The sequence below is a fragment of the Sceloporus occidentalis genome, unplaced genomic scaffold (genome assembly GCF_023333645.1).
Source record: "Sceloporus occidentalis isolate IW3139 unplaced genomic scaffold, rSceOcc1.0.p SCAF_54, whole genome shotgun sequence".
In the NCBI taxonomy this organism is placed as follows: Eukaryota; Metazoa; Chordata; class Lepidosauria; order Squamata; family Phrynosomatidae; genus Sceloporus; species Sceloporus occidentalis.
In genome coordinates, this window is record NW_028317034.1 from 1319597 (window position 1) to 1339345 (window position 19749).

Genomic DNA, 19749 nt, shown 5'->3' on the forward strand with positions numbered 1-19749 from the left:
ATGGCGCTAAGTAAAGGTCTGAAGCTGCATGTGAAGCAGGACCCTGCCTGTTACAGTTTGCTGCTGGAGTCCCGCAGCAGAGAGGACTGCCTGCTCTTCGAGTCCGGAACGGTGGCCACCCTCAGTAAGTAATCATTGTCATGGAGGGGGGGTGGGGGGTGGTGAGGACACTCTTTTGGAGGGAGGGCGATTCTTGTGGTAAATACCTCAGACCCCAGCTGTAGGACTGGAGTACTTTAACATCCTCACTTGGCTATGTAAGGCAGCTTTGTAATGTTTTAATATGAAATATGACTGTGTATATATATATATATATATATATATAGTAGTAGGACAGGGGGGAGGATTCCCTGTCCCTCAGAGAAGGAGAAGAGGTCCCTGCTCTACAATCTACTTCTGAGGTAATCAGTGGTTTTGCTACCCTTGAGCATCTTAAATAACTGCTTAGGTTTCCCATTATTTCATGTGGAGATGATGTCATGATAGTTACATTTTGAATGCATGGAGATAGTTTGTAGAAGGTCAACCATAAGCACTAACCAAACCCTGGAGAAATTCTCCCACAAGGAGGACTTCATGTCCCATCAGTGAGATGACATTCAAGACATCCCATTAACTGTGCATTATCTATGGCAAACTTGGCCCTTCTCTCAGGGGGGTCTCCTTGCCTCTGAAATGAAGTTGTTACATCAGTGAGAATGGACAGTGACAGGTTTGTAAGGACCCAACATTGGGACATCTTTGACCTACGTGAACTGTCTCTGACAGAAACCATGTGCAAAAAGCTGTGACCACCATCTGGAACCTACTAGCTTGACAGGTGGCTGAGGTATGGTGGAAGATGTCCTAGTTTTCAAGTTGCACTATTTGGGAAATATATGTAAAAGTGACCAATACCTTCAAACACATCTCACATCCTGCTTTATTTTAACATCTGGTGTATTTGATGGACCAGGCATATAGTAATATTGGTACATGTAAACAAAACCAAGCATACAATAACAACTTAAAATATTTAATTTGTATTCAAGTCACTGCTAAAATATTTCATTGACACATATTTGCAAAACATTCCTGCCAAAGTGGAGGGATTTGATACTTATAAATAATAAAACAAATATTAAATTATTTAAAAATATTAATTATGAAATTAAAAATGTAAAAACAGTTTGTTTTGTATTATCTGCTTTTTAGCCACTTGTGTTGGAGATTAAAGAAACAATAAACCCTAGCGAGTTGTGTTTACCTAGAACATGAATCTCTGGAAAATAAGCCATTAGGAAAGACGTTAATGTTAGCTTCAAGAACTTCACACAATAAAACAATTTTCACTCTAATATTAAGCAAGCACCACCTCACGGTTAAAAAGACATTAAACTTTTTTATATCAATAAAATGCCTAATAATACAGTACTTATAGTAAAAATAAAGCGTTTTACAGTTATCTAAATGCATAAAACTGCACAGGAATTGCTTGCTTTCTTAGCATTCCTTGTCTATATTATAGTGAGCAAGGATCAGACCATGCCTAGGGACAATGCGGTGCCTGTACTGATGGTGACCAGCTCTTCTCAATACAATAGAGCAGGGGCGTCCAACATGCGGCCCGCGGGCCAAATGCGGCCCGCGGAACCTCGAGGTGCGGCCCGCGTGAGATCGGCAGCCAGGCTCATAAGAGCCCTGCTGCTTACTTGTGGGAGGGTCTATTCTCTGCTCCAGTCCTGCCTCCTCTGTGGGGAGAACGAGGGAGGCCGCGCCCCCTGCTGAAGTCTGTGAGCGGCATCGAGAGCTGTAGAGCAGGTAAGGGGGTGGGGTAGGTTTTGTGAATGAGTATGCCTGATTGAGGGAATGAATCTGTGATGAATGAATTTGTGTGTGTGATAGCATGGATGTGTAAGTGCTGGAACCTAGGCATGATGGGACTATGATTGCTGTTAGCAATCACACTCCTATCATGCCAAGTCAGCCAGTACATGCTGAAACCTGGCTAGCTGCCAGCAGTATGGGGTCTGCACTCACAGCCACCCTGTACCAGCATGTATTGGCTGACTTGGGATGATAGGAGTGTGATTGCTAACAGCTAACAGCAATCTGCTAACAGCAATCACAGTCTCATCATGCCTAGGTTCCAGCATTCACTGGTTGCCTGGGTATAAAAAGAGTGTGTTTGCTGTTAGCAATCACACTCCTATCATGCCAAGTCATATTGTTGATTTTTTTTGTCCAATTTTGGTGTGTTACTTTTAATAAAAGTGTGGTTACACACTAAAATTGGACAAAAAATACAATGCCCAGCCAACCAGTACATGCTGGAATCTGGGTGTGCCTGAGATTGCTGTTAACAATCATAATATATAATTTTTTTGTACAATTTTGGTGTGTAACTTACTTTTATTAAAAGTGTGTGGGGGGTCATTTTCAGTTTCGGCTAAGTGAACCCTGAATTTTTGGTTTTGGTCCAGAATTTTAATTTTAGTGCATCGCTAAAATAAATAGAACTATTTTATTTTTACTTATCCAGAATCCTGAATTTGTAGGCCCAGAAATCCCAGAAATCAGTGAGACAAAAGTAAAGGTTTTGTGTCATTTACTTTATTTTAATGTGCATATCTTATTAAAGGCCATATTTTCTCTCAGTGAAAAATGAGTGCGGCCCTCGCACGGATACAATTCTGATGAAGTGGCCCACTGCAGAAAAAACTTGGACACCCCTGCAATAGAGATATGAAGTAAACAATTGAGTGTTCATATGCCTTTTAAGTGGTTTTTTTTTATAACTACAACCCTTATTGATAGAAAAAAAGGATTATTGTCTTTGCTAATGGTCTCATTTTTCAGAGATCTATTTTAATAAAGATGATGATCTGAATTTAGGTTATGAGCCATAGTAAAGTGCGGGATGATTTTGAGAGTGTGGGAGATGGGGCACTGCAAGGTGCCGTAAGGAAGTATGTCAGGGTAAGAAGTTTGGACATATCACCAATTCTTGTTTAAACCAACACCTACCTCCACATCACACTGCGGTTTTGCTTCAGAGGGGGGAATGGCAGCATTGGCAGCAACAGCAAACCTACCCACAGCCACCACTCACAGCAGTCAGAGCAAAGGTGGTGAGGCCTCAGCCTTCCATAAGAGTGTGACTGGTCCTCAGAGACAATTGCGGCAGGTACATCCAACCAGTCTAATGAGAACCCAAAAAGTGAAACAATACTCTCCTTAATGGATGACAGTTTGCAAGGACTCCTCAAACCCCAAGAATATATGACACAAACAGAGGGAAGGCTACTTCAATAATAAAGGCTAAAAATATTCTCAGAAACCAGAATGTGAACATGTGAGTGAATCTAAATCATTTATATATATATATATATATATATATATATATATATATATGTATGTATGTATGTGTTGGAATGCCAATGTCACATTAGTGAAATCCACATAAACTGGTTTTACTGGATCATTAACAGAAAATTCCCCTAATTTCACTTTTTAGTAGCATTTTATGACACAAACTCTTGTACTGGTTGTGCAAACTTTTTGACAATAGCAAATATCCATGGATGAGATTGTCTTCTAATAATTGTATTTAATAAATAAAGTGGCCTACTCAAATCAGTCAAATAAGGCAGCAGAAACCATTTTACCTTTCTAACCTTACCTTTTCTAAGCATGTTCTGTAGAACCTTAAAAAGGCAGCTTTTGTGATGTATGAAGTAGTTGATCATATTACTTGTCCCAAACACATTACTACAGCTGTTAATCAAATCAAATAAACATTAATTAATAAACAATTTCACCCTAGACAAATCATGTGTCCAGCTTCCACCCTCTACCTGCTGTACCTGCTTGCTTACTTAGGAGACAACCTGATGGCTGTGTCCTCAGCAGCTGCCTAGGTTCCCTATATGATACGGTAGCACCCCCACCAGCTTAGCTTCTTAGCAAGCTTGTGTGGTAACTGTTGCGGGGTGTAGCAAGCGGTGGAAAGGGGCAGTCCCTGCATGGAAAGTGATCAGGGACATGGGCACCTGCCTGCCTTACAGGAAGAGCTACCTTAAGGTATTCAGCTTCAAAGTGTCAGCATGTGGCCATATGGGAGCTATAATGGGCATCTATGCTAAAAACAGCATAGACCTCCATTGATTTTAAAGATCCTTGGGCCAATCAGGTGAGGTCAGAGGATCTCCCCAGCTGATCCATGATCCTCATTTCCTGTAAAAGTGGGGCAAATAGGGCAGTCCAGGACAATGGGACAGTTTGTTTGGGGGTATTGTGCGTCCTTAAATTACTGGCCAGGAGGTTTGTTCAGTCACTCTGTACGGAAATCCCTGCTTCTGATGTGAATAGGACAGAGCAGTGTTTGGCTGAGTAATATCAGTAAGGAAGAATGAGTCAGTCTTCAAACAAGGGCAGGCTTATAAGCTTTTGTACAAATCTAAATACAAAGTCCTCTTGGCATTGGTATCCAATTTCCATAAATTACAATGGTTAAAAAAAAATGAATGCAAGGATTTTTTTTAGTAGTAGTATGTCCAAAAATGAGGAGACCACAGCACGTCTTGTTCAAGAGTCTAAGCATTCAATGAAAATACACTTTGGGTGTCTCTAGTACTGCAAACGTGTAATGGTTTTTGAATCCGTCTTTGATTTGCATGTTAAAGTGATGTCAAGAAGAATATTTGCAAAGTATTTGTGTGTATTGAAATATTTACAGATGGGTTAGAAATAGTATAAATTTATTTTTTTGGCATGGTTTTAGGTCAGACTTTAATGGATTGCAGAAAAAAACAATGATATACAACATGGAGAAAAATGTATGTGGGTAAAAGTTTAAAACACACACGAAACAGGGGAATCCAGTGAGTACATGGGAAGCCCCACCAGGCATGTTAGTTTCACGAAAGGTGAAAATGTTGTCATATAGTCCATATGGGAGTAAAAGATTAAATAGTTGGATATCCAGTCTAGTAGCTCAACATAGTCATACTACAGGTCATTTATAATCTATGCGAGACAACAGTTCAGCAAGAGGGCATTTCTACTAGGGGCGCAGATATGAGCCTATAATACCAACGTTATGGGGCCAAAGCCCAATGAGTATAGAAGCATATTTTACAAAATCTATATTAATGTGTTTGTAGTATTTCACATAAGCATCTCCATGTTTCAGTTTAGTAAACAATTCTAACAGACTGGGCTCCTGTTTGAGATACAACAGATCAAAAGTAGACATTTTTAGCTTTACTGATAAAGAATGTAAGAATACGGTTTACACAAGGCAAACTTTAGGTTGAAGGGAAAGTTCTAAATTATACATTATAACAGGGGATCAGGAGTCTGAATTTACGCAGTCATTTATTTGGGAGTGAATCCTTTTGAATCCTGCTTGTTCAGTTGCTGCACTTTGTGACTTATTGGCATTCCTGGTGGATGAGGTCAGTGAAGACAACTGAACATTAGTTTAAATTTGGCAGCACCTGCTGTGCATTCAGATGAGAGGAGGGCTGGAATTTTCATTGAAGTATCTACCATATTGTATACTGAGAACCTTTTCCCTCTGGTGTTCTGGAGCGGTGTTACATGGTTTGGGTTTGATGGTCACTGCTGTACCTCTGACAGCTCCAGGACCGCTCAAGTCTGCTCAGTTTGAAAAGTTAGGAAACCATTATGATTCATAATACTTACTGAATACTAGGCTTATTTGGAGTAATTCGTTACTGAGGGAGAATCCCGTGGTCCTGCTCAGAAGGACTATGGCTATTATTTAAATACTGCATTTAAGAAAAAATAAAGAGTAGTTTTCTAAATTAGAATTGTCTGCGAAAAAAGATGCTATAAGAAATACACTACAGAAACTACTATGAAGTGTATTAAAGTTTTTTCTTTAATCTGGATGTCCACATACGATTAGGGTAATAAGAGTGAAAGAAACCTTAAAGAACCCTTGTGGACAATGTCTGATTCACAGACCTCCTGTTTTTTTATTTAATTATTAAAAAGTCCTCTGTTTTTTTATGTCACCCTCCCTCTCTACGTCTTCTAATCTGGTATATGAAACTCAAACTTCAGTTATTAAATATAAAATAGATAATTATTTCATGATAAAAGAGCTGTGAACAACATGATATCTGTAGTTTAAATTTTTGTATCCTACGCAAACACGCTGTTTTATAATTCATTTATATATATATATATATATATATATATATATATATATATATATATGTGTTTCATAAAATAAGATATGAAATAAAAATTCTTAGTAACATGCTTTCTAATGGGGAATAAAAATAAATTCAACTCCTCCTTGATAATAGGTACCCACCGATTCCTCCATGTAAGCTTATGAAGGGTCATTGAGAATATTCTGATTAAACCTCAGAATAAAGTGATCTTTAGCAAAATTAGTTTTAAGTTTACCATTTTAATTGTTCTAAGGGCATTCATAATTATTAATATCCCCACTGGCCAGTTTCCTTTATCAAGTAGTCATCAGACAGTGATATTTGATGGAATGTTCCATGTGCAAACAGGATACAGATATAACCCAGCTGTTTTGGGTTTCCTTTCTGTTTACTCAGAAAAGGAAGTGCGAATGATTATATCAGATGGCCAAAATTAGATTTATTCAGATATGGTAATAATGGTGTAAATTTTAAAACACGTTGTTTGCTGTGTATTATAAGACAGAGTTACAGCGTTATTTTTTACTGATCTCCAATTGTATCTTGTTTTAGTGTACTATGCTAAAAGTCAATGATATTAGGAGTAAGATTAAATTACCTTTTTTAACTTAATATTAATTGCAGTTGTAAGAATAGAAAGTGTTTAGGGCCAATTCAAAGTATAACAAGCACTAACTTTGCTGTTATGAGGACAGTCACACTTAGATCATTCACACTATTAGATATAGTTGTGGATAACAAGTTGAGGGAGGACGATCTCACTTGGCTTTTTTCCATATTGTATATGTTCTTATCAGCCTCACTAAGAGGAATCTTTTCTTCCATTTCTGTGTTCAGCTGGCACTGTGCATTTCCGTTGTGTTGTCATATTTTACTTTCCTGTACATATGTTCTTGAAACATTTCCTCTGATCCACCACCATTTACTTTACATGTTTCAATGTCCAGCATTTCTACCCAAGAAACATAGGAGTACACTCAGCTGTGTTGGTGTCTGTGGAGGAAACAGGTGGTGTGTTGTGTTTTCCCTGACATATATATGAGGGTATAGTGGAGATTACCGTAAAATACACACAATAGGGCTTATGCTAGCTCGGTATCGTAAGAAACATATTCCAGAAAAGGTGCAGGACCAAAAGGTAGCTATAGATCCTGATGCTGGTAGTTCATTTCATGGTCTCTGGTATTTGTAAACTAGGCTTTCTTTGCAGGTCATATAATTGAATGGATTGGTAATGTTTTTGTTAAATATTGACTGACATTTTTTTCTCCTTTTTACTACAGAGATATGTCTCCTGGTTTGTGTTCTGGGCAGCTTAAAGGGGCAGTGCAGCCATATTTTTATGTCAAATGTGTATTAAAATAATTTTTTATGTATTCCAGTGCATTCTACTGCATTCACATGTAAGACATGTTTTGTTATTGGAGGTAGCAATAATGTCTCGCTTAACTCCTCTCCAAGCTGCCTCTACTGAACGAAGAAAGCATTTTTGAGCTCACATATACCAATTCACCAGCTACATATGCGATGTCTATAAAATAATTTCTGTCATATACTAAGTCTTCCCATTCTCCCCTTACCTCCATGCTGAACTTCTTGAGATGTCCTTTAACCCCTTAATGACAATTGCCGGTCCTGGCACGGCACGGAAAAGCATGTGCTTTACGACAATTGACGTGCCAGGACCGGCACGTCTTTAAACGGGTGCAGAAAGCGATCTACTATCGCTTTCTGCACCCAAAAAGCGTTGCTGAATGCCTCGACCTCGAGGCATTCAGCAACGCCGCGATCGGCACGAAGGGGCCATCTCTGGCCCCTCCACGGGGCGTCAACATCCGCCATACTTTGTATGGCGGCGGACGCCCGTTTTAAAAGCGTTTAGGAGGCGATCGACGATCGCCTCCTAAACTTAAATGGTGTCGCTGGAATGCCTCGATCAGGAGGCATCCAGCGACACCAAACACTAACCTTTTGATGGGCTGTGACCGCTCCGGAGAGCGGTCACAGCCGCAGCTGCCGGCAATCTTCGCCATCAAGGAAGATGGCCGCCGTCCTGTAACAGGAACCACAAATTTTAAAAGTTCGCTAGATGGTCCAGACCATCTAGAGAACTTTGGCTCCACTTGCAGGTTGAATACAGGTACTGCATTCACCATGCAAGTCAATGGAGCCCAGCTTTCTAATCACAGTGTGATTAGTAAAAATAAATAAAAAAATAAAATAAAATTAATAATAATTAGAAAAAAATAGTAAAAAACAGTAAAATGTAAAAATCATTTCCCACTGATGTCACTATCAGGGGAACCTCCAAGTTGAAAAAAAATGTTAAATTTTTTTTTTAAAAAAATAATAAAAAAAAAATATATATATATATAAAAAATATATTTTTGTGAGCAAGTCCTAAAATTAGCATATTAGCTTAAAACAATTCTCGCATGGAAAGAGTTAAAATACTGGCATATTAAATGCCCGTGGGGTGTCTACTTTTAAAAAATGTATGATTTGATGGGGTAAATTGAATGGGCCAGGTTCAACAACGTCCCAATTAACACGGGGGGAAGGATGGCCACACATCTAATTTCCAATTAGAAAAATGCACACGTACCAAATGTGGCCTTTTAGTTCCCCCAAAAAATGACACACCCATGCATGTGGGGTATCACTGCACTCAGGAGATGTTGCTGAACACATTATGGGGTGTCGTGTGACAGCGGCATATACCAGGAGCTGTAAATTCATACATAAAGTAGGTGTGTGTGGGAAAAATACACACACAAAAATATTACTGCAAACTTTGAAAAAATGCTGGTGGTAAAATATGTGCATGCAAAGAGTTAAAATACCAGCATTTAAAATACCCTGTGGTGTCTAGTTTTGAAAAATATATGGTTTTGTTGGGCACACTGAAATGGCCCGGCTCAAAGATGTACCAAATAGGGCATGGGCAGTGGATCCCAAATGCCAAAGTTCAACATTGAAAAAAGCGCATGCCCCAAATGTGGCCCTTTTGCCCCAAAACAGCCAGGCAAAATCATTCATGTGAGGTATCGCTGTACTCAGGAGATGTTGCTGAACACATATTGGGGTGTTTTGTGATAGTGACATATACGAGAACATTTTAATTCATACCTGAATTAAAATGTGTGTGGAAAACCAAATGCAAAAAAATGACTACCACAAAGTTTGACAAAGACTGGTGGTAGATATGGTGCATGGAAAGAGTTAAAATACTAGCATTTGAAATACCCTGGGGTGTCTAGTTTTCAAAAATATATGGGTTTATTGGGCACACTGAAATGGCTCGGCTCAAAGATGTACCAAATAGGGCATGGGCAGTGGATCCCCAAATGCCAAAGTTCAACATTGAAAAATGCGCATGCCCCAAATGTGGCCCTTTTGCCCCCAAACAGCCAGGCAAAATCATTCATGTGGGGTATCGCTGCGCTCAGGAGATGTTGCTGAACACATATTGGGGTGTTTTGTGATAGTGACATAAACTAGAACATTTTAATTCATACCTGAAGTAAAATGTGTATGACAAAACAAATGCAAAAAAATGACTACCATAAAGTTTGACAAAGACTGGTGGTAGATATGGTGCATGGAAAGAGTTAAAATACTAGCATTTGGAATACCCTGGGCTGTCTAGTTTTCAAAAATATATGACTTGATGGGGTAAATTGCATTGGCCGGGTTCAAAGATACCCGAAATGGCACATGGGGGGAAGAATTACCAGATTTGGAAAAAATGGCTTTGAAATAGCAAAACGCTACCTGTACTTATTGCCCCATAATGGGTAGAAAAAAGCAAAAAAGCATAAAAACATTGGGTATTTCTAAACTCAGGACAAATAGTAGAATCTATTTAGCAGGTTTTTTCATTACCTTTTATAGATGAGTAAAAGATTTTTCAACTAAAAGTTAGAAACAGTCATTTTTTTCTAAATTTTTCACCATATTTTATAATTTTTTTAATAGTAAATAATATGATACAATCAAAACAATGTCATCTAAAGAAAGCCCTTCTTGTCCTGAAAAAAACAATATCTAATGTGTGTGGGTTCAGTAAACGGGAAAGAAGAAAATTACAGCTAAACACAAGCAGCGCAGAAATGTTAAAAAGGCCATTGTCACAAAGGGTACAAAAAGTAAAATCAGCCTTTGTCTCGAAGGGGTTAAAGAGGAAAACCTTGTGTTTACACTTAAATGTGCAGGCTTCTTCTACAATGAAGTGAGCTGCTGATCAGTCTGACCATTCAGCATCTTCTCTAAGAGTAAAATACAAATGAAATTGAAAGCCATGCTGAAGGCAATAATAATGTGTTAAAAAAGTAAAAGTGCAAAGTGCCAACATGCTGCCAGGTGATCTACATGTCTGATGCCTGCTATGGTTACTGCCTCCCATAGCTGGAGCATGTACTTAATCTAGGTGTCTATGACTTCCTTAATATGCCCTGAAAAAATATTTTCACTAGTTTAATGTGTAACTATAGCAAATCTACAAGACTTTCTCTGGCCAACCAGGGGGAAGAATGTATCTCAAACCACGACACTCAAAAGGGTAAGGGTGATGTGTCAAATGATTATGTGCCTTTAGGAAAATGTGCTAGACGCCGCAATCTCCGAAGGTTGCCACCATTCACACAAGGGGGAAGGATCCAGTCAATTTGGTACTGCTTCCCAGAGTGTTTGTTCTCTAGACACTGGGTTGGAAATATGTGACAAATGCAAGTAAAACACCAAAAAAGTTTCAGTGGCCAAAAATTTAAAGTCCGAGCTTTTACCAGGCTTTTCTTACCCACAATGTAAACACAATTGTAGAAATATATCATTATGCAAATTAAGATGGTTATGTAATCTGCTTTAGTCAGGATTTTACAGTACAATCCCTTAAAATCCATTTAAATGTATACAATCTTCTGTAATTATCTGAAAAGTCACCAATTATATAGACTGTTTAATGCTGCTTATTCAGTGTTGTCTCAGACTGTGCTGAAATAGGTGGGTTTTAATAAACTCATCCTAAATGTGTGAACTTTACACACCTACATACAAGGCCAGGAATTCATGTTCTATGTTTAAAAAAGTGATTAATGTCACGCCACAGTGTTTTTTCCTTAACAGGAATATGTTGTTTATGACAGTCATTTAATAAGAGACAAAAACACAGTAACATACAATACATGAGTGACATATCAAAAGACGCGATACTGGAAGAGTTCAACTGGCAAACACATTGACAACAATACTTTTTATGTCACCACATACATAAGGTCGTCCATAGACAAGCCCAAGGAGCAAATAAGATTGGAGATCAACAGGATTTTATAATCAAACTAGAATTTAATGGTTCTTATCTGCTGTCAAATTCTATGTTTCTAAACACATTGCCCCTCTTATGTTGTATAGTACAGATGCAACCTAGTATGGATAGATATAGCTGTTCTTCAGTGGATAATGTTGTTATATATACATATGTAGTAGCTTATAGCGGACTGTATAGTCTAAACCATCAGTAGGGCTTAGTGGTCTTCATTAGAAGTATTCTAATTATTCTCTAACTTTTTCCTCTAGCTCCTGATGAAAAGGAGTCAATTAAAGGTCAGTATGAACGTCTTCAGGAAGCCTATGGATGTCTGGGTGAGCTCCGTCTAAAATCAGGTAAATTACATTTATGTATTGCAATATTTGATATATATGGATGTTTGTGAAATTCAGAGGTGTTTCCACTCTGGGGGTTACTAGATAAACCCCATAAACACCAGTCCTTTACGGAGAACACAAGACCCCGAGCATCGTCAATGAAAAAGTCTGTAAAGTACAGAGTGGTAGGACAGGTACTTTCTCTCAATAAACTCTTTGATTTCCAACTCCACGGCTCTGAACAATGCCTATGCAAACAGGCACTGCCAGAACAAGTGACGGGCAGTCTCCTCCTCCATAATGTACTGTGGGCAGTGTCTATATCTGCACAGCCCCCTGGCATGCATAAATGTCCTTAGAGACAGCCCTCCCTGAATGACAATCCATGCAATGTCTTGTGCCTGTTGGTCAGCCCGCTTTATGCAACATTTGCCCAAACAGTCGTGGTTGACACAGCGGGAAGACCTGGAATGTTCTCCATAGTGTCCTTGGCTCTGATGAGCTTGTGGATCACGTGTGGTGACCACAGATCTAGTTTAACTCCCTCCAGTTGGTGCTCCCTTACAAATTTGCCCATGTCCGAGTAGAACCAGCAAAATAGAGTAATGTAACATGCTAACAGGCTCTGCAAATAGCTTCTAAAGGAATGTTTTCTCTTGGGAGTGAACATTTTCATGCTGTGCCCCCGAGCTAACTTCAAACTTTGTGAGAAACTTGCTCTTCAGGTTTCGTTCCTGAATAGACCAATAATTGTTTGTACAGAAAAAAAACCTGATTCAGCTCAGAAGTACAAAGGGGTTTACAGTTTTACACAGTACAAATTAGGTTAGTTAATTCACATAATATTAATTATTGTGGAATTCTTTATTTGTTCTATAACCTCCAGTCAGAGCTATTGTTTTATACAGTGTACAGGTTGTGTTCATCATAATGTGTTATTTATGTGTTGTGGTAACTATAACTAAAATGACTTGCGTTTCACAGAGGCACAATAAATAATAATTTATCTACCTTGATTTTAATATCTTGTAGGCTACTTGCCCCATTATGCTATGCAGTTCTTCAATCAGAAATCTTGGGGGGCATTAATGAGATTTTGCTGACACTTATTCTTTTATATAACGCAAATTTGAGGTGCCTTTTTGGGTGTTACATGTACTTTTCTGTACACTCTCCTTTCTGTACTTTTTGTGACCCTCAGAGTTTTGAGACTACTACATTTCCTACTCCTGTCCACTTGACATTGTCATCTAAGCCCAAGCACTATCATTTATGTCATGGTTAAGATTATAAGAGTAAAAAATAAAAAACAAAGCTCACTCAGTCCTGCACTTGCTGGTCCTTTCTGAATTATCTTCTAATTTAGTCCCCCTACCAGACTACCTAGACAGGTTACTGAAAATCATTAGACACCACACACTGTTACAGGAAAATATTGCCATCTTTAACACAGGGAGAATATAGGTTTTTCTATTGCCCTGGAATGTTCTGGGAGCTGCTACTCTCCATAAGCAGTATGAAATAGGGTTCTATATGTTTTATTAATGTGCATTAGAATACCTGTGGGCTACATCAAATTCCCAAACTGGCTCTGAAAAGCATAACAAAGACTTGTATTATCATTCTGGACTTCCTGTTCTCCAAATTCTATGACCAGAAATATGTGGACACCTAACCATCATACCTACAGTATATGAGCTTATTTGACATCCCATTCCAAAACCATGGGAATTAAAAAGCAGTAACAGCCTTCACACTTCTGGAAAGGCTTTCCACAAGATTTTGGGAATATGTCTGTAAGAATTTGTGATCATTCAGCCAAAGGAGCATTTGTGAGGTCAGTCATTTATGTTGGACCAGAAGGCCTGACTCACAAATCAGTGTTCCAGTTCATCCCAAAAGCGTTCTGTTGGGTTAAGGTCAGGGCTCTGTGCAGGCTTCTTGAGTGTTTTCATACCAAACTCCTTAGATTATGTCTTTATGGACCTTGCTTTGTACGCAGGAGCACTGCTGTAATAGGTAAAAGCCATCCCCAAACTGTTGTAACAAAATGTGGGAGCATACAATTGTTTAAAATGTGTTTGTATGCTGTAGCGTTAAGATTACCCTTCACTGGAACGAATGGGCCTAGCCCAACCCCTAAAAACAACCCCAGATCATTATCCTTCCTCCACCTAACTTTATAGTAGGAACAATTCATTCCAGTAGATAGCATTCTCCTGGCATCAGCCAAGCCTAGATTTTTCCATCAAACTTCTAGATTTCAGACTTGTAGCAAAGCTGACATCCTGTGACATCGCCATGTTTAGAGTCACTGTGCTCTTCAGCATGACCCATTCTATTGCCAGTGTTTGTCTATGGAGATTACATGTTAGCAATGGGGTGTGACTCACTATGTTTAGAAGGAGTGTACTTTTTGGTCATATAGATCATTATATATGTGTGTGTGTGTGTGTGTATGTATGTATGTATGTATGTATATATATATATTTGCAATTATGTATATTTCAGTATATTACAATGTCTGTCGAGCTGGATCACTATGATACGCAGTCCACTGCCTAAACATTAAGTGACACTAGAAAGCAAAATGTACCAACTTCCTATCTGAATTCATTTTATTGTAAGGTTTCTAATGGAATGAAAGTCATTGTAGCAAATTGCATAATAATGGAAATAATTAGAAATGTGGCCTTCAGGCTTTGTGTATGTATATTTAAGACAAGACTAATTACTGGCCATGAAGCATATTTCATGGGACTTTTAACTTGACCAGATTTCACTGAGGCATCAACACCTTAATATATATGCCTTAATCTGTGAAGGAAGTGTTAGAAAATACATTAACACAAATCAGATTGCCTTTAATTCTCATTTGTATGAGGTGGTGTAATAGTTTGCTGAAACAACTCTTCTGTAATCCACAATAATATTTGGTGCTTAAGTACCTTCCACTCATGGTTAAATTAGGTGGCCACGTGGCCTCATTTTCCTCTGAATGAGCACCTGGTTTGTATTTATCCAGAATTGTCTCCTAAAACCCTCTTCTCTTTCCTTTTTGTACCAAGTTCTGCTTTATTTATTTAGTACTTTAGTAATGTAATCTCAACCTCCCATTGCTTCAGATGGAATACTGATATGTAGCTGCTGAACGGAAGCACATAGTTTAATCTTGGTTTATTTATTTTGAAATAGGTTCCTAATTAGACTGAGGCACGGGGACATCAGTTATTACATTTAACAGTAAATTACATAAAGACAGAATTACCTGAATACTGTGAAACGGCACGTGTATTTCTTTTACTTGACTGAGTGCCACATTGGGATATTGCAGGGTTTATCTATTGACTGGATGTCAATGTCACATAGAGGCACACGGAGAGTGTGTTTAACTCATGAGGAATAGCAACCCAACACTAAAGGAAACAAATTGTCAGAATTTGCGCACACTAAATCCTTTCATATTACTATTCTTACATTTTTACTCTCTGCTTTTAATGCGACTCATGGTTGACCAATGTCAGTGTTATTCCTAATCTCATTATTGATTGATGATCTCCTTTTCCTTTTAGGAAATGTACAGTTGCACTTCCTTGTCTTAGTAACTGGATGTACCTCTGTGGGACGAATTTTAGATGCTGAAGTTTACAAAATTACAGCCACTGACTTCTGTCCTCTCCAAGAAGAAACCAAAGAAGAGGAGCGTGTTACAGCTCTCAGGAAAATCCTTAATTCAGGGATGTTTTATTTTTCTTGGCCAAACACAGGATCAAACTTTGACCTTACTGTGCGGGCCCAAAAACAAGCTAGTGATAAAATTTATGAGCCTGGAAATTGGTTCTTCTGGTTAGTATTCAGAATTACCTTTACTTCATATATTGTTAAGAACTACGGGTCCTATGTCAAACTAACTGTTCATTTACATTGAATCATTTAAAGAGGCCCCAAGTAATTTGTTACTAGGGATTCATCTATGTACCACATTGAATGTGACTTCAGGCTGACCTTTCATTCCTGGTAACAAACATACTATCACCCAGGGCATGCCCAATTTATTGCATGACATAAGACCCCTACTATATAACTGCTATTAGTAGTTTTCATGGTTTTTGTAGTAGAATGTTACTGTGTCTAAACTATTTAGAACAAAAAGAATATGCAAATCATTTGACATATGCCCTAAGCCTACATCAAATTGTTGCTAGGCCAACTCTAGGAGTTTTATTCTCTAAAACTGTAGTTGGGAGGAGAGTTGTGGTTTCAGCTTCCCTAAATGCACTATACATTATAAATGGCCAGCCCTGGCCAATTTTTCTACATGAATGACTGAACTGAGCCTGCATAATGCATGGTTTAATCAGTGAGGTGACTTTCAATGATTTAATATGCCTTATCCTGGGTCACCCATGCTATTCTTGGAGCTCACTAGGGTTGGCCCTTCATAATGTAAAGTGATACCAGTGAGAAGAAGCTGCAAATGCTCCTGTCAACCCCCAATGACACAATGGACCTTGTTTTTCACCTGGGAGTAACTGACAAACATTGTGTTTTAAATACCTAAACAAAAATATATTGTTTGAGCAGGGCCCTCCTCACCTGCTGTCTCTGTAAGTCAAATTGTTATGTTACATACTACTTGGGTGTCCTGTCCACCCATTGTACAGCGCTACGGAATTTGAAAATTAAAACAATAAATAATAATAAAACTAAATGAAAACAGCCGTTTTATTGGAATCGTTTGCTTATAAATATACACTGTAGTTCTGTGGGTTTCTGTTTGGGTAAAGTTTCATGCTTGCCAGTTAAAAGACACGTGAATCTCCTGTCTACAGGGTGCACAAGAGAAAATTAGAAAGTGTCATTAAATATGGAACAGTAAGCCATGACAAACAATGCCAGCTGAGGCAAAATAGGAGAAACCTTTGAAGGAATAAACTTACAAGAAGTGTTTTGTGGGTAACGCAATATTATCTATTTAGTCATTAATGACTAAAGAAAAGATTTGTGGAAATAATTAATGTGATCTGACTCTACTTCTGAAGCATGTTAAAGGGCCACTGTGCAAAAAGTAAAATTAGATGTATTCGGTAGTGTAAAGTTAAGACTGTAATCACTAACAGTATTCTCCCAATTTAGTAAATTTTTTGTTCATCTCACAGGTAATACAAATTAAGTTCTGAAATACCTGGCCCACATGCAAGAGTAAAATGGACCACTTCATTTCAGACCTCATCTTTTGGTATCCCTTGCTACTAGCTATCTCAGTAGAGGGGTTTATTTATTAAACTGCAAACTTGAGAAAGACGAAACATTAATATCGTTTATTTTCCCTACAATATTATAATCTTAGCACTGTTTGCTTTCCTTGGCCTGTAGTTTCTGTTATAGAGCAATTTGCAGTTGTAATTTAGGTACATGGAAAAAACAGTTTAATGTTAATGTAATCAAATAATTTAATCCAAAAATGTCCTCTATAATGCTGTTAACAAACCACATAGCTATTTTAGTGACTTTTTCATATTAACAGTGTTATTGACTTATTAAAATGTCGTTTGAAATGCAGGAATAAGCTGCTGCATGTGCCTTTGAAACACTATCAAGTGAACTGCTCTGACTGGCTGCTGAAGGTTATCTGTGGAGGCGTTGAAATCCGTACAGTATATGCTTCTCATCGAAAAGCCAAAGCTTGCCTTATCTCACGGATAAGCTGTGTACGTGCTGGTGCCAGGTTTCACATCCGAGGAGTAGACGATGATGGACATGTTTCCAACTTTGTTGAGACAGAGCAGGTACTGTAACAGATGAGACAAACAGCAGAGTTTTTAGCTGGGGTCAGGTGGGTTACAACAATATGTTTACACCCTGTTAAAATAGGCATATTGGTGCTCGGTGACATTTCGGTTCCCTTGTAACTGGCACACTGTGTTCTGCTCAGATGAGTGTGAAGGCTTGGAGCATACATCTGGAGCATACATCTGTATAGCTACCTATGCTGAGCACTGAGATATGACATCATATGAACTATGTACACATTTAAAGCCTAATTATGAATGAGGCAACATTTTACATTATTAAGTAATCATGCCTAGACATTTGAAAGTACTAGGAATACTAGGAAAGCACAAGGAACTCTAGCGCTCCATTAAACTACATTATAGAGCTCTTTAAGTCGCCAGTAGGTAATTAACAGGCTCAGTTGCAGAGTAGGATGGGGTTTCAGATATTTCAGTAGTTGGATATTCTGTAGAACATTTCTTTCGTGAGTATTCTATAAATTTAGCATAATTACAAACATCAGACTGTGATGTCACCTGATAGCGATTCAAGTCTTTGCTATGAATTGTACTATGAATGTCACTATAGCGATTATACCAATTTTACCAGTTTGCACATTAATTGTGCTGTATACATAACCCACATTGTTATTTTATATCACTTGTTTGACTTTTTAAAGCAACTTACATGTAACTGTTTATAGTATGAGGCAAGATTTAAATACTACTTCAACAGCAGAGGATCAGTAACACAGCAATTTTTATCTTGCTTTTTCTTACTGACTCAAAGTGACAATTTAATATCCCTGACATAGTCTCTAAAGAAGTCTCTTTGTGACCAATGATGTACCAGGTATGTCATGAAAAAATGTCATTCTACAGCAGATGTCCTTCACTTCCATGCGAAAACATTGTCTGGTCCTGTAGCGTAAAATAGCCCTGGTTCTTAAGGGGTCAAAGTACTTTAATATGCATTTTTTTACCAAAAAAAAAAAGACAGATTTTACCTGGTGCAGAAGAGGCTATCCTGCAGCAGCCCTCATGCACTATGATTTTGCCACTGATTGGGTGCTTGAAGCTGTCAGTCAGTGGCAGAAAAGTGCTTTGTTGAAATCATTGGCAGCGCTTTATGCTGTGTTCAGACTGGGGTCTGAACATACCTTTTCTCTCCAGCTAGCCCTGGAGATAACTGGAGATAAGTATATAATGAACAGGCATATGTGTCTGATTGAACATTTCTCCTGTGGGATATTAAGCTAGGGGGTGTGGATCTACTATCACTTTCTTTGCTCAACCGGTGTTGCTACAGTGCCTCAATATCAAAGAAACACTCCAGGGTGCCATGCGCCATATTTAAAGGCACTATGTTTATGGAAGCATCCTGCTGCTTGAGCGAGCGATGGAAGCAATACATTTGACAAAGAATGGTGGTAGAATTAGTGTATGGAAAGTTTTAAAATACCACTGTGACGGGACGCCCTGTACCCCGACTGGGTACTCCCGCCAAACTTTGCTTCCTCCTGCCGGGACACCAGAGGTTAGCCCCTTCAGCGCCAGATAAAACCAGCATTGTAGAGAGAATGTGGGACACAGCTGCGCTGGCACTGTGGCTAGCCAAAACTTAGCTACACAGTGTGGCTATTATCCTGAAAAGGGCAATAAAGTATCATAGCAGCCCACCCCAAGCATCAGACAACACTCATGTTGAGGTGAAAACAGGACTCGGTTTATTTGGAAACACACAAAGTTCTCCATCAGGTCCTCCTTTGCACAAGGCCCAGTATTTGCACTCAGCCCAGTAGGGGGTCGCTATTGTAGTCTGTGGGGGGGATGGTAAACACAGGTGCTTTCCTGACTTCTGGCTGAAACCTGCTGGATATCAGATCCAGGTACACATACTGGCCATAGAGGTCTCTGTCCTGACCCGATGGAGAGTAAAACTACACAGAAGCCCCCTCCCAAAAATGCAGTAACCCCAAATCTGTGTCCGAGCTCCACAGTCTTTAGAGTCTCTGGTACTTAGGGAAACGTGGCACTCCGTTCCAGGGGGGAGAAGTAGTCCCAATGCACCCACCTTCCCAAAAACAGAACCCCTTCCAAGGCCAGGGCCCATAGTCTTTAGGAAGGAGGCTGGCCCTCAGACC

At 38.8% G+C, this 19749-nt stretch overlaps 1 protein-coding gene across 1 annotated transcript in view; it reads left to right on the top strand.

The window, feature by feature from the left end:
- LOC149288014 (polyphosphatidylinositol phosphatase SYNJ2-like) overlaps positions 1-19749 on the top strand; it is a 45359-nt gene continuing 25610 nt past the window's right edge. Inside the window, exons 1-4 of the mRNA XM_089492155.1 lie at positions 1-124; positions 11763-11849; positions 15404-15677; positions 17395-17620. Coding sequence (XP_089348281.1) covers positions 1-124; positions 11763-11849; positions 15404-15677; positions 17395-17620 — 711 coding nt within the window. The remainder of the gene's footprint in view (positions 125-11762; positions 11850-15403; positions 15678-17394; positions 17621-19749) is intronic.